Source organism: Peromyscus maniculatus, chromosome X (assembly GCF_049852395.1).
Source record: "Peromyscus maniculatus bairdii isolate BWxNUB_F1_BW_parent chromosome X, HU_Pman_BW_mat_3.1, whole genome shotgun sequence".
Lineage (NCBI taxonomy): Eukaryota > Metazoa > Chordata > Mammalia > Rodentia > Cricetidae > Peromyscus > Peromyscus maniculatus.
In genome coordinates, this window is record NC_134875.1 from 18,879,720 (window position 1) to 18,895,149 (window position 15,430).

Sequence of the window (15,430 nt, forward strand, 5' to 3'; positions counted from 1 at the left end):
TCCTAATGAAGGCCCACAGTGTAAGAGCATCATGGCCACTGTCTACGAGGCTGCCATTGCTGCTGCCTCGCTTCCTTCACGCCTCTTATGCAGAGGTTTGTCAGTTGATGCTTTTTTCCCTTTTGCAGTGCTTTACATGGCCTCCAGGGCCTTTCACTTGCCAGAGAAGCACTCTACCACTGAGCCACCCTGACCCCCATCAGCAGTTAATACAGTAGAAGAATCTTTGCTCCTTCCTGGAAGGCACAAACATATGGTGCACATAGTTTCAAGTGAGTTCCTAAATCCACCAAGATCACTCTTGTTCATTCCAAAGGTCTTTTGTTGTATGCTGACACACAAGTTTGTCCAGCATGGTTAAAGCTTTACAGTGGGTTTTCATAATGCAAGAGCTCCATCAAGATGCAGCTGTGCCAGACACACTATTGAAGAGCAAGGACGTGAGGAAAGACACTTTCTCCTTCCCCCTTTTTATTTCTACAGTAGTAGTTTTTTGATGAATGTGTTTCTCTTAAGCAAAACATCCCACCAGTTAAACTGAGTTTCTTACATACTCATTTCTTCCACCACAGTTGGAGGTGGCAAGAAATGATTCTGTTGATTTCAGTGGGAAGGCTCGAGGGCCAATAATCGCCCTCACGATGCTCCAGCTCCATTTCCTCTGCTTAGGGCAGAGCCACCTAAACAGGTGCTAAAAAGATTTGCTACTGCTTCTCCTTTAAGGCTCTCTCTCTCCAGTCTCTCTTGGCTGGGATCAGTTTTTAAAATGTCAGTCTCTAGCAACCTTCACAGAGCGAGTTGGAAGTAGAGGCCCAGATTGTTTTTCACCGACCAGGCTTCCGTGTCATCTATCAAAGGCTATGGTGGCAGACTTCCAGAGACTATGCTGTCACTGAGATAGCTTGCTATGTGCTCAGGCTGAGACCTAAGTTTATGGTACAGCAAAAAGAGTTGGCAAAACTCCCTCCAAATGCTTCCTCCCCGCCCCCAACTTGGCTGAGAGCTATAAGTACTAACCAACAAAAACAATGGTAAAGGCTCTTTATTATTTAAAAATAAATAATAACATAATCATTAAGTTCACTACAGAAACAATGAAGACTGCAGGGAGCTACAACAGATTCCATTAAATACAGTCATTCCAAGAGGAGGAATGGGCAGGCCAGGAGCTGTTGTCTACCCTGCCCTGACAGTCCTGGAGACAGGGACAGGGGAACTAATAAGAGAACCAGTCAGTAACAGCATGACTCTGTATGTGTGTGGTGTGTGTGTGTGTGTGTGTGTGTGTGTGAGAGAGAGAGAGAGAGAGAGAGAGAGAGAGAGAGAGAGAGAGAGAGAGAGAGAGGGAGAGAGAGAGAGAGAGAGGGAGGGAGGGAGGGAGGGAGGGAGGGAGGGGAGGAGAGAGAGAGAGAGAGAGAGAGAGAGAGAGAGAGAGAGAGAGAGAGAGAGAGAGATTGGAGAGAGATTGGAGAGATTGAAAGACTGAGTGTTGGGTGTTGGGGGAAGATGGAGGCAGAGTTTTTCAGTTCTCCTTGGGAGAGTTTAGAAACTGGCCTATTGGGGCCACAGGGACCCCAAGTCAACCATAACAGACTGTGAGCTAAGGCTCACACTTGCCCTTCTGCATCTTTCCTGGTAAGTCAAGTGCACTGTCCACTGAAAGACACACTCATAATCAACACAACTGAGCTTGGTCAATTATCTACTGTTTCACCTGAGCTCTGTCATCTGTGCAGTATGGCTTTGTCTTTTCCTAAGGCTCTCTGGTTGTATACATCAGTAGAGTTGCTGTTTCAGAATACAAGCTCTTAGGGAGCAGGGTCCGTTAGGATTTTGCCTGCCCTGTCATTCTCTTATTTCAGCTCTATGTGCCTTGGGGTACATAATAAATAGTTCTCCATGAGGAGGGTCCAAGGGTTATAAATAGGCAGTTCAACAGGGGGCGGGTCCTAACTGATGGGCTCTATAGGGAAGACGGCCAGCAGCAGCCTTGCTGCAGCCTAGGGCGGCACACTGTTCAGAGTCTGAGCAAGCCGAAAGATGTGAAGCCGATTCCGTGGATCACTTGGCTTGCATCAGTCACGTTGACAAACAAAGAAGAATCTTCTTGTAATTCAAATACTCCTCCCAAGTGAACGGACTGTTGGCCGCAGGGCTTGGAGGAACTGTGGGTATTTGCCGCCCTGAGTAAGATTCTCTCCGATCCACTGGTGGACTTCAGACAGAGGCTGACTAAAAATGGATCTTTACTCGATGGTTCCTGATTAGAGCAGAAGGTGACTTGGGTGTAGACATAATAGAGTCCTTGTCTTTTAATGGTCAGCTGTTTCCCATTTTCGAGCGTTACCAAGTTGTTTTTCATGGTATAATATCCTTTCTTGGCCCAATGTAGAACTGTAACAAAGAGAGAGAAATCCCTGGTGAGCATAAGCATAGCATGTCATATATTTTTCCAACAGGAAATAAAGTTTAAGGTTGGATGCTGACTATAGTGAGAATGAATTCTCCAGGCACCTTATGGCCATCAGAGGCATGGTGAGTATAGATACCAAGTTTACACGGGCTTCAGAGTTAGTGTCAGCTTCCAACCTGGGTTTTCGTCAAGCTTGAGAAAGTCACTTGATCTCCCCAAGTCTAAGCTCCTGGACAACGGAGCAGAGACAGTATGAAAGCATATTTCAGAGACTTGAAAGTTCAAGAAAACAGCAGGTTTTCTCTCTTTGGAGTTCTCTGAGCCAATTGCCCTTGAATTTAAGGAAGTGCAAATGATCAGCCAGGCATGGTGATGTGTACCTAGAATTCCCAGACACTGTCATCTTTGGCCACATAATGACTTTGAGACCCACGTGGGCTAAGCGAGACCCTGTCTCAAAACAACACAAAAGGAACTGGAGAGGTGGGGTGTAGAGAAGATCACAGGGACATGCTGGTATCCACCCTACATGAGAAAACGTGAGTCTCAAGTTCAAGGAAAGCCCCTGGTTCAGGAGAATAGGTGGAGAGTGATGAGACAAGGGTGCCCTCTTCTGACCTTTGTGTACTCCCACTACCCTTCACTTCTGTATACATTCACACAGGCATACATATGCAAACATAAATGAGTGAATAAATGCTTTTAAAATGAAGTGCAAATGATTTCAGAATTATGCAATGCATAAAACTCTTGTTAATGTGTGAATATTTAGCTTATCGTGAATTCTACAAAGAGTTGTCAGTCTACCTAGATTAGTGACAGCTCAGAGACAAGACCCTATTTCTTCCTCCTACTTTATGCTGTCGCAAACCTGACCTGCCTCCCACGACCAAGCCTAAAATAGGTAAGGAAGTATGAAAATAAACCATGTGCTCATTTAACTGTGTTTTGATCTCTCATTGTAGTGGGTGCCACCAACTTGAAAGTACCCATATTCTTGTGGCTACGGCAGAGTCCCCACCAACAGTGTGCCATTTTCTCTGCTGAGATGTTGAGTGGGTTCAAAGTCATGTGTGCACACGATTTCAAATCTCAGCTTCCACAGAAAGCTAGATTTGATGGAGGTGAGGGGCGGGAGGTGGGGAGAGGTAAAAGTATTGTTATATTGGCTTTCTTGATATTTTCCAAATATTTAATTTGGTGTTCTTACACCAACTAGGGCATAAGATGATTCTTGTTCAGACTTCTCTTTTTGTATAGGAAGGCATCTTATCATGCCTGATATTTCTGGGTACCCCAAATTCTCCATCAAAGATGTTTGTTTCATGGTGTTTTCACTTTTAGACTGTTTGAGTCTGAAAAAATGAGCAGATTTGCTTCTGTTCAATGAATTAGGTTCCCCCCTTACATTTTTTTTCTTTGCTAAGACAGGGTCTCACTACCTATCCTTTGTTGGCCTGCAACTTGCTATGCAGACCAGGCTAACATAGAACTCAGAGATTCTCCTACCTCTGTCTCCTGAGTGTCTTCCCCTTTTGGGGGACAGGATTTCATGTAGCCCAGGCTGGCCTGGAATTTGCTTTGTAGGCTAGGATGACCTTAAACATCTGATCTTTTTGCTTCCATCCCTAGCACTGAGATTACAGATGTGTGCCACTAGGCACTGCTTTTCCCCTTTGTCTATTCTTTACTTCATTGCAGTTTTTACTAGGGCATGCAGGTCAAGTTTGTAGCACCATGTCCAGGAAAGAATGAGCATGGAGCTGCAGTGCTCTGCACTATCTGCCCTACTCTGGGCTATGCAGACCTACTGTGATCTAGACTGTGAGATATTTCACAAGCAGTGCCAATCCCGAGCCTTTTGAAAAATTCAAAATTCCACTGAATATATCCCAGTACCAAAAGATTTAGCTACAACTTGACAAAGACCAGTAGGAAGTGATTCTAAGAGGTTTCTCTGTTGCTGTAATCTAATGCAAAAGTGAATACATCATGTGAATAGCTTCCCTGGCCATGGCAATAATTGTGGTGTTTTCCTATAAGCATACTTTTTAGAGAATGTTCTATGACAAAATGAATAAATATTATAGGAACAACTGGTCTCCATGAAGGACTTTATGCCACTCTCTGGATATCACAGTGAAGTGAGCTAAATACTGGCACCTTATGCTGGTACAGCACAGCTTGACAATGTAACTCTTCTCCCACATTAGTTGACTGGATATTCAAAACTACCCTGCGAAGTATGTGAGAAAGAAAACTGCCACAGGATGAATGGGATCTGTCTAAACTCAATTAGTAAGTTGTTCATGGCTCTTGAACCCCAATGTTCACAAACTGCCAACCAGGATTCTTACTTCTATGCTCTGAGCCACAAGATCATGCGTGTGCTTGTGTGTTATACCCACTGAGGAGCTTAAGTCACCTCAGAGACAAAATAGAGTCTTCCTCTGTTTCTCTGTGTTTTTATCTTTCTCTCTCTCTCTCTCTCTCTCTCTCTCTCTCTCTCTCTCTCTCTCTCTCTCTCTCTCTCACACACACACACACACACACACACGGGTACAAATGCACACATGTGATTTAAAACTCCATTGTAGAGCACTCTGATGAAGCTTTCAAATGCTGCTCTGATGCTCTTGCCTTTATATACATGGGGAAATTCATGCTAGCATACGTTTCCACCCATCGACAGATGTGACACATTTTACAGCATCAGCCCTCACAAGGTAGAGATTTGGGGAAAATCTACAGGCTAGAATAATGGTAGAATCTATATGGAAATAAAAGCATTCAGTGTTGAAAAGATCAGAGTATGCCATCTGTTGTTACTTCATTGAAAAATCTAACATCTTGGCGCCTATTGATCATTACAAAATGATTTTACCTTTAATTTCCCTGAGGTCAGCCCCACTGAGACTGGGGTTAATCACACAGGGATTGACAGATGACAAAAAAGACCTCCTGAGACCCATTTATACACAGTGAAGAGGTCTTAGGAAGAGAGATGTTCCCAGTGAAGAGGTCACTACCTGCCATCTCTTTTTATGCTTGCAAAATAATGGTTCCTCCACCCAGTCATTCATCATTTAGAATCAGCCACTGAGCAAAAACATAATGAGAACATCGGGACTCCTTCCCATCTCCTTTTGTCGCTCTAAGTCCCATCTGTGCATTTGAGCTGACTTTGATAACAAAGGACAGTGTTGGAGAGTTATAGGGTAGGTTTGTAAATTGGTCCCTGGAGAAAGAGAAGTGTCTCATGATTAAGCTGCATAGCTTTGGAGTACCCCACCACCACCACCACCACACACACACATATACACACATACTCCCACACTTGGGTGGCTTTCACTCAGATGCTGTGGGACTTACCAGATGCTGTTTTACTGTTGGCCTCACTTACAACATGTACTGCAATTTGAGGATCCTCATCACCTGAAATAAAACCAAAAGCACACTGTCAGGCCAAAGAAATAGACAACTGCTCATGGAGTTAATGGGTCCAGTTCTTCAACTGCATGGCAGTGACTGTGCTACGGTAGTTTACCTTAAAGGAAGGAAAACTGGGCCAGAAAGTAATCCTTCCCATTGAAGGAAAAGGTGATTTCTAATCCTTGAAAAGCTGTGTTGGCTATTTCTATTGATCCTTTCTCCTGATATTAAATACTCACTTCCTCTCAACACAGATAGATATGAGCTAAAACATGTTACATTAAATCTGCCCTGAATCTTGTTTTTAAGAACAACTGCCATATACTGGAGTGGTTGTGAGCACCAAAGCTGTGCCTGGACACTGAGCTGGTAATATGATTATCGTGTCTGATTTGGTCAAATGACTGTCCAGACTATCAAACTGAGCTCTCTTTCTCTTGTAAGAGCCTTGCTTCCCAAATAAAAGTGCTCATCTCCTAAGTACAGAAACTGTGGGTGCTTTCTTCCCAGGTATGAGCCCAGTGCTGAGAATTTTGTAGGTATATTATGAAGGATGTTTTGATGATAAAACCATGTATTATCTAAAAGACCAATTTGGTCAAATTTATGATTTGTCTGAAGACAAACATCCACAGGGGCTTTTCCTTAAAATCGCACTGCAGTTAGCAAATAACACAGCATCACTGAACGTGTCTTGCAGTCACTGTGAGGATGAAAGCTTCAGGGGAATCAGATGAGCCTTTGGCATCAGACCACTCATTGAGACAGGTTCTGAGCACTCTCTTCGCCTAAGAAAATTGGATCTATACCTTTATATGTATACATTTCTTCATGTGCATTAGATTTGTGTAGGCATAGCATTGTGTTTGGTAACTTTGCGATGTAATAGTTTCTGCAACAGCATGCCCTTTCCCTTTTCTGCTACTCAAGTCACTCCACATATCACTGGTTTGGGGGATGCTATATTCTAACAGAAACTGGAGAGAGTTGTGTTCAAAAAGGAAATAACTGCGAGAGGAAAGAACCTGGAAAGGATCATAAAGGGAACAGTGGAAGGTGCTGGGCATGTTTAGCCTAGATAAGAAAAAGTTCAATGGAAACTCAGGGTCACAGTTGCTGTCTTTAGTAACCAGACAGCTGCTATATAGGGAAAGAACTGTTCTTTGCTTAGTATAGCCTCAAAGAACAGAAATGTGTTCAATAAGTAGACATTCCAGGAACACAATTTGAGATAAGACTTTTTTGAGTAGATATTGACCTTAATATTATTATTAGAGCTATTCAAAGATAGACCAGGTTGTCTTATTAAGTATAAGGTATTCTATCTCTAGACATGTCTGAGCAGAGGTCATATGCTCAGTGATGCTTTAAAAGGGGATTCATATTCTCAGAAGTGTACTGGATTTGAGAGCCATCAAGGTCCCTTTCTGACCCCTAGATGTCCAGGACACTCTCACTTCAAGAACAGGGCAAAGATTAGAATGTAGTATTGTATTTATTGATCCCAGAGACCCACTGGGTACTGTCCTCCCACAAAATAGTTATCATTGAATGATGAATGCCACTTTTTACCAAATGATGAATTCCTTGTCATCTGGTCCTCTGAAAGTGGAGCCAGACTGTGTGATTGCTTGGATAAATGTATTGGATGTGGGGTTCCTTTATATTTGATATTGTCAACATTACAGGAACATAGCCTCATCAATGTAGACATAAAAAGCTTTTCTGTATCACTGAGACCCAAGAAGGTACCAATTTGACAAACAGTACCTTCTTTTATTTCCAGGGCTAAATGTTCCCTGTTTCATATGGACAAACTAAAGCTTCTTTTTACCCTTTAAGCATTTATGGAAATTGGTAAATAGCAACATACCTTTTTGCATTTCATAGACGTTTTCTTTTTTCTCTTCTTTGTTTAACATTATATCCTAAAAGAAGAATCATTGCAAAAAATCAGTCGAGAGAAGCTCTGCTTTAGGGTTTTCAAGGTCTCATTCATTTGGTAACTGTCAGTCCTGTGTTGTCTGTGCCTAGGGAGGATTATAATATAGACTAAGATGCTGTCGTTAATTCCATCATAGCGATTGGGAGTCCCTGGCTCTGACAGATGAGCTGACAGCCCAGAAAACTCAGGGGAGACTCTGGAAGCAAATTCCCAGGCCTTATTATCTCCATTACCATACTCTCCCTAGACCAGAGGTTGTGATTCTGACCCTTCCTATGACCTTGGCCTCCCTGCCTTTGACAGATATTGATAAATAATGCTGAATGGGGTAATAATTCAGAACTGGGAACTGGCATACAGAATACTATTAAACACAATGCAGGTGTGGGTCTGTTTGAATAAAATTGCTTTGAAACCTCATAGGAAAAGATTTGAATATGATCATGGGAGAGAAATCCAGATTTTCACTTTGAATGTGCCTTTGTGGCTAGCTATCCTGTATGGCCTGTACTTATTTAGAGTAATCAACATTCAGGAACTATAGGCCATCTCTTAATGCTGGCAATCTCTTCAAAATATGTAGTTTCTTGTTTTTCTTTTAACATTTTAATTTTTTTTTTATTTCCATGTACATTGTTTTGTGTTTTTAAGACAGGTTCTCATCCAGCCTAGGCTAACCTTGGACTTGTTATGAAGCTGGGAGTGACCTTGAATTCCTGATCCTCTTGTATCTACCTCCCAATTGGTGGTTACAGGCATGTACCACAGTGACTAACTAAATGCAACACTTAAAGATTTCTTTTACTTATAAGGTGAAAAAATGTCAGACATACTTAAGGAAGCCAATACAGACTTCCTTCTATGTAGATTGAGAGATGATAAAAGCTATTGCCGCCATTTTAAGGAGATTGAATAAAAGATCTGGCAAATGCGAGGTTACCCAGAGGGTCTGTCTGAGGATTAAACGAAGTACAGAACGTAGGATCACATTCATTGACCTGGCTCAGTCTGTTTCACCACTCTATTCTGAACAAGAGGGGAAGGAAAAGTGTAGCGTTTCCACTTCTGATAGCCCTGTACTCCTTGACGTTCCTGGAACCTAATGTCTGCAGGGCCCTTCCTTCACGTTCCTCACCCCAAGAAGGCATTTGGATTGCTACTCTCCACTACGTTAGCTATACGCTCAGCTTGGCCGCCAGATGTGAGGGCATAAGGCACGGGTCCCGAAGGGGAATCTGAGCCTTGAAATGTTCACATGGGCTACATAGATGTTCACATGGTCTACACAGATCAACTTTCCACTTGAGCTGCAGTGGGGCACTACGGCAATGTGGCAACAGGAAAATGTTTGTGAGCCAACAAGTAAACAAATGACTCTTTGGTGTCTTTTCAAACACTGAAGTGTGATGATGGAAGTTAAGATACTACTTTTAGGCTAAGTCATTGCAGGGCTGGGGCCTGGCCCAGACGAAAATGTGAGGTCAGCAGAGTTTGCCTTTGGTTCACCCAGTTCTACCTTTTTGTGAACTTTCTCCCAGCCACACTCCCCAGAGCTTTTATTTATTTGTTTGTTTGTTTATTCATTTATTGGCTTCACTCTTCACTTAAACTGAAAGGCTTTTTAAAGTCAAATTTCAGAAAAATCGTGGGTTAATGATTTGGCTCTCAGTGGAAGCTCTACGATGGCAGATATGGATACAGTACCTTTAACCTAAAATGGAAATGATTCGATGCCCTCAAAGGCACCTCAGACATTGGTAGACAGATGACCATGGGACTGGTCATTCTGGACAGGGAGCAAAGGAGATTTTAATATGCAATTACTCTGTTCAAAGTGGTGCCTCCGCTTGCCCTGACATGAGCCCTGACTGGCAGCTCCCTCCACAGTGAGAGCTCTGTGATACTTGTCTCCGAAGTTAGTGAGCTCTTTATCATGAGAGGGATTTAAATGAAAATTGGGTGAGCACTTTGCAGAGATGGGAGAGAGAAGACTGATATTCTAATACCTGAGAATTGCATCTGACTATTTCTAGGATCCCATCAGGCCCTGTGATTTCGGGGTTACGTTGGGCTAGCTGAATCATGGTCCAAAACCCGCTAATATTAGCTAAGAAAACACAGATCTAATCTAGATTTAGTCTATAGTTGACTTGCTAGGCTAAACAGTTCCAGATACTGTTTCTGAGTGAAACCGCTAGTGAAATGGCGGTCTAAAGGAGGCCAGAAAACTTTGCATCTCAGCTTTTTTATATCCAAAGCAAAGAAAGCACTGCCCAGGGCCCTGTAGCTGCTGCAGTAGATGCAAGGAGCATTCCCGACAGGGAATTTAGTATATTACTGGGGCCTTGGCCGGTATGCTTAAAAAAGTTCTACTTTTTTTTTCCCCGTACAAACAGAACTGGCTCTTTTCCTTACTCCTATCCTGGGTAGATGGTTCTGGAAGCTTTCCACATCAGACCTGAATGAGGACAAAGGGAATTGGCAGGTCACCTGTGAAAGCTCTCTGTAAGAAGGAAAAATGGGAAAAGCCACTTTCACTGACTGCCATTCAAGAAAATGGAAGATTGGTCACACAGTGAGAGAAGGCCAGAGCGGGGAGTGTCCTTAGAGAGAGTCTCGTCCTCCTTCTGTCACACAGCAGAAATGAGCTCAGAGAGATGGAAAGCTCTTCAGCAAAATATAATCATTATGCCATTTGGGATTATCAACCATCATCTCTAACACAACTTTATACACATTAAAATTAGTACCTTGCATTACACCCAGCACCCTGTAAGCACCGGGGAAACCTAAGACATTTCTTGAACTCACCAATATTGCAAATTAAATGTTAGGGGTTTTATCTAAATCCCAGATTCTGGAATACAGGTGTTAATACAAGGTACATTACAACCTTGCATAATAAAAAATTAACTTGAAAAGCAATTAGGCATTATAGAGAATAGAAACAATAAAACCTAGATTAAACTGGACACAGTGGTACAGGCCTGTGGTTAGAAACAGGAGGATCAGGAGTGCAAGTGTTCAGCTACATAGCAAGTTCAAGACAAGCCTAGGCTATACAAATCTAAATAAATAAATTCTAATTTAATATAAAGAGCTTAATTTAATATAAAGAACTTAGAAGCCAGTGGCATATTTGAACTATATTCTGATCCCAGTAAGTGGCCAAGGAATAAACTTTTAGAATCTTCTCCACTGGATTAAATTCCACCTTGTTGACAGTACAGGAGGATATATATTAAGTTCATAACCAAGATCTGAAGAGGACAGCGGGGTGGCTCGGTGGTTAAAGGCCCCAGCTGCCAAGCGTGAAAAAGGGTCTGAGTTGGATCCGCAGGACTCATGCAGTGGAAGGAAAGAATCAAGTCTCGCAAATTGTTCTGTGACTTCCGTGTGTTCAATTTACAACTGAAGTAAGATCGTATGCTCTTTACTCCGTTATTGAATTATACATGATCTTCACATCAGAATTAATTTCTGTTGGTTTGTTCAGATGACCACCCACCTGGCACAGAGCTGCCCTCAATGTGCAGTGAGCACTGTCTCCTAGAACAACCCCTAAATTAGCCAATGGATGGCCACAGGTGCTAGGATCAGTTCTGAAGGGAAATGGGCAGGGAGAGTTTTCAATGTTCTGTTTCAGGAAAAAAGAGCACCTTAAACTCATGTCTGTGATGCACAAATAAATGGAAAAATTCTGGAAAGTTGAGTTTTAGATACTCAGTTACTAGGAAGCTGGATGACAGCCGGAATGTTTAGAAAGCTTTAAATCTTTAGAGTGAAATGGCTTCCTGATCAAGTAATGCTACAAGGGCTCTACTGTGAGCGGCAGTAGAAGGGAAGACCACACTATCACAGTACCTAACATCCCTCTCATCACTGGATAAGCACTGAAGACTGAGGGGTTCCTAGTACTATCAGGACAGGCAATCTCTTCCCTTATGGCCTGCCAAGTTGGCACCAGATAACCATTACTACTTTAGCTAAGAAACGGAGATCAGACTCTGGTTTCACAGTGGAAGGATATTAAAGGATGAATGGAGAAATACAGAAATACAAAATTCCAACTGTATGTCCTGCACAACTACTGTGTGGCAAATAGCATGTGTGTGCTGATGAGTCATGTGTCGCTGTGCATGAGAGTATGTATGTTCTTTAGAGAAACCCTTTTCTATTGCAGTAATGTGCACATGTCCAACTTTTATTTTCATTTTATCCTAAAGCTTTGTCTTCATTTGTGCTTTTTGTATGTATCCATTTCCACACCCACCTATATGTGTGTGTATACATATATATGTACATGTGTGGGTTTATATACAACACATTTTGATGTCTCACTCTGTAGAACAAACTGGCCTGGAATTCACGGCAGTCTGTCATTCTGCTTTGGCCTCTAGAGCACTAACTAGGATTGAAGGTGTGACCACCACCCCTGCTTACAGTTTGAAACCTTTCCAGGGTCAGAATTCAGTTTGCACACCTAGGAAATGTACTAAAACTTCTCAGTGAAATCTGTCAGGAACTGAGCACCTTACCTTGACAGGGTTTTCATATCGCCTTCTCACCTCCTCACAGTTCAGCAAGGATAAGGATTCTTCTCCTTTCATGCATCTCTGTAGCTTTTTTATAAATACAAAATCTTCACGAAGGCTTGCTTCCTCTTCTACCTGTTTTGAAAGAACAGGCTTGTGAGAAGTGTCATAGTGAAGAAGAATGCAGCTAACGATGTCTGCACCCACATTCACTTCCATAGCACTGAAGAGAGGAGGACTTTGAGAGCATAAATGGAGAATATTATAAGTTATTATGTTGAATTATTGCTGTCTGATGCTTGTCATTTAACAACCTAAAAAGCCATGATTCCGATGTCATGTTGTCTATGGCTCTGGATAGAAATCACAGCTATTCTGGCGACCTTTCATCACAAAGTGTATGTTTTTCAGTGTACCACCACAGCAATATCCTATAATTGCCATAGTTCTCATCAGCAATAAAGTAGTTTGATGCTGAGCTAGTTTGCCTACTTCATGGCAGTGTTCACAACATGGGGCTTTATAAAGGAGTTCATTCGTAATGTGGATTTATAATTACATCTCTCCTTTCTTTAATACTTGTAGAAAGCATTATGCAGTTTTAAAGAAATTATCTCTCAGCCCCAAAGTGAATGAGATATTTACTTTTCCAATATTGGAGTAATTAAATGTATGCTATTAACTTGTACTGTCAACTAATCCCACACCACGTTTTTGTCTTCAGTGTAGATTCCTCACTTTAAAAATGAGAACCAATACAGGCATAGTGGAAGATGTTTGCAATCCCTGCGCTTGCTAAGCTGAGGCAGGAGTGTTGCTGTGAGTTAAAGGTCAGTCTGGCCTATCTATGGTCAGTTCCTTATTATTCTGGGATAAATTACGAGACTCTGTCTCAAAAAAAAAAATCCCAAATCAACCAAACAAAAACAAAACAGAAAAATAAGGTGTAGTTTGCCAATGGCTTTGCCTGTCATCAAGGGCTTACTTAAAGGTTATATAGCGTGTTTGGGTCTACATGAGTTATAATTTCTCCATTACCCTCAATGTCTGTATACAGGCATTTGACAGAGCCCACCAAATAAGCAAACCATCAGACCCAGACCCTGTCTCTTCGCTCAGCAGTGAAATCCAGTTTGAGTGGGCAAGCAGATAGTCTCCACTCTCGTTATCTGTCTCCACCTCTCCTTATATTGATAGGAACTTCATGGCCTTCATTTAGGTCTTGTTTCAAGAAAGGCTAGCCAATGATCCCAGAGAAAATACAGCCATCCAGTTGTTGCCTCATCATTGTCCTCACTTCCAAGCGTTAGGAACAACTAGCTACTCGATGACTTTTCTCCTAGTCTCTTGTGATCGGCATTTTGAAACACAGCCCATCAGTGGAAGTGAACCAATACATGGATACAAGATCAATCCTGAAGTTGCCTTTTTCTAGTCTGCTCCCTCCCTGTCCTCTCTTGCTCCTATATACCAGATCATTTAAGCGTGTAAAACACCTCAGAGGAGCACAGAGCAGCTTATAATGGCAGTTGACATTGAAGAATTGTACCGAGAGCACCATTCTAATTTTTTTTTAAAATCTGCAAATTGAGGGCATTGTACATATCTGTACTAATCCAAAACACAATGGAATTTCAGACCAAATCAATGCTCTTTTTGTCTGGGCCAAATTTTTAAAGAAAAATGTTGTCTTTGTGGGGAAAAACAGTTTACTTAATGAAGCAAATTTTAGGCAATAGCCATAGCTGCTGCTGGTCCAGCACTTCCTATGTGTTAGGTACTAGTCTAAGTGCTTTCCCGGGCTAGACTCAGTTGACCCGTGGCATGGGTCCCACTTTCACCTCTATTTCCTTGCTGTAGAAAGAGAAATAAAAGCATAAAGTGACATGCCTAGAATCTCAGAGCAGTGAAGAGCCAAGCTAGGATTTGAAACGAGGCTGCCTGCTTCAGATCCCAAGATCTTTGTCAGAGGCAAAAATGTGAGACCGCCACTGTCTAGTCAATAAGCATTATGCAACAAGACTATTAATCCACTTAAGGATTGAGTCTACTGTCCTCCATCATTTGGGTAGAACTTAAATCAACCAGTCCCCAAATCAATAAGACCCCCAATTCAGTTCATGAAGGCTTGTAGATCACCTTACCTTATCCAATCTTCTATGAAGATACACAGCATAAAGCACCGACCCAATCATCTGGGTGATGAGAAAAACAGTAAGTAAATACATAAAAATTTTCATGCTCATGGGCAGCCCAGTAGTCACGGATCGGGGAGAAGGCTGGCTGTATGTTTCTATCATGCTGGGTTAAAGTTGAAATGGTGTCTTCTGACCAAGAAAGTGGCAGAGGCAGCATGAGAAGACTGTCAAAGTGGCCACCTTACTCAGGATTAGTTAAGAGCGCACAATCGTCGCAGCCCACACTTCCTGGAAAATGTGCTTCGTAGTCTTCTGTCCCAGTCAAAAAAAAAAAGTTACGTAAAGGTTTTTTCTCTTCTTTTCTTTCCTTTTTTTTTTTAAACTGCACACATATCATTCACTTCCAGGCTTTCCCTTTTGTTAGTAAAGAAGAAACGAGTTTCTTCTTCCATACATTCATTCTTGCCTTGAAATGTCACAGACTTCTTAAGAGACAATGGCAGTATTTTCCTATCGCTGTCTAAATTTTGGGGTTCACCAGTTTCAAGGAAAGTGACAAATGAGTCCACTAGTAATAAACTTATTTCAATTTCAGTCTTACTCAGATAACCTGGAACCTGGTATAAGGGGAACAGAACAGATGTTTGCAAAAATATGGATTGATTTCATGCCCAGGGTGCCACTAGATAATCGCTTCTCGAGACTTTGTTTCTTTAATGTCTAAGCTCAATGAAATCTTGCTAGCTTTGCTACTCAAAAGTGCATGACATAAAGCAGAAGGGGCTCCCTATTTGCTAAATAAGTTGTAGCTGGAAAGAGAATCCGAGAAAAGGCCAAACTACCTACAGTGTTTGGAGAGTTCAGAGCAAACCTTGGGAATGAAGCTAAAGGAGAATGTTCAGCCTGATTGGGCCACATTGCCTGGCTCCATGGTTACAGTCCATTATGCTGATGCGTGTCTAAGGAT

At 42.0% G+C, this 15,430-nt stretch overlaps 1 protein-coding gene across 1 annotated transcript; it reads right to left on the reverse strand.

The window, feature by feature from the left end:
- Positions 1 to 1,446: 1,446 nt before the first annotated feature.
- Cd40lg (CD40 ligand) lies at positions 1,447 to 14,736 on the reverse strand. The gene is made up of 5 exons (XM_006991971.4): positions 14,470 to 14,736; positions 12,329 to 12,460; positions 7,719 to 7,773; positions 5,786 to 5,848; positions 1,447 to 2,394 (listed from the first exon to the last, which is right to left on the reverse strand). Exons 1-5 carry the CDS (start codon positions 14,623 to 14,625, stop codon positions 2,018 to 2,020), a joined length of 783 nt encoding a protein of 260 aa, XP_006992033.1. The 5' UTR covers positions 14,626 to 14,736; the 3' UTR covers positions 1,447 to 2,017.
- Positions 14,737 to 15,430: the final 694 nt, after the last annotated feature.

What these genes read in the sequence shown, in the direction of transcription:
- Cd40lg (XM_006991971.4), bottom strand. Translation starts at nt 14,625, where the DNA reads ATGATAGAAACATACAGCCAGCCTTCTCCCCGATCCGTGACTACTGGG. An exon ending in TTCATAGAAGATTGGATAAG is followed by an intron (nt 12,461 to 14,469) that starts GTAAGGTGATCT and finishes CTTTCAAAACAG; the next exon opens with GTAGAAGAGGAAGCAAGCCT. An exon ending in CGTCTATGAAATGCAAAAAG is followed by an intron (nt 5,849 to 7,718) that starts GTATGTTGCTAT and finishes GTTTTATTTCAG; the next exon opens with GTGATGAGGATCCTCAAATT.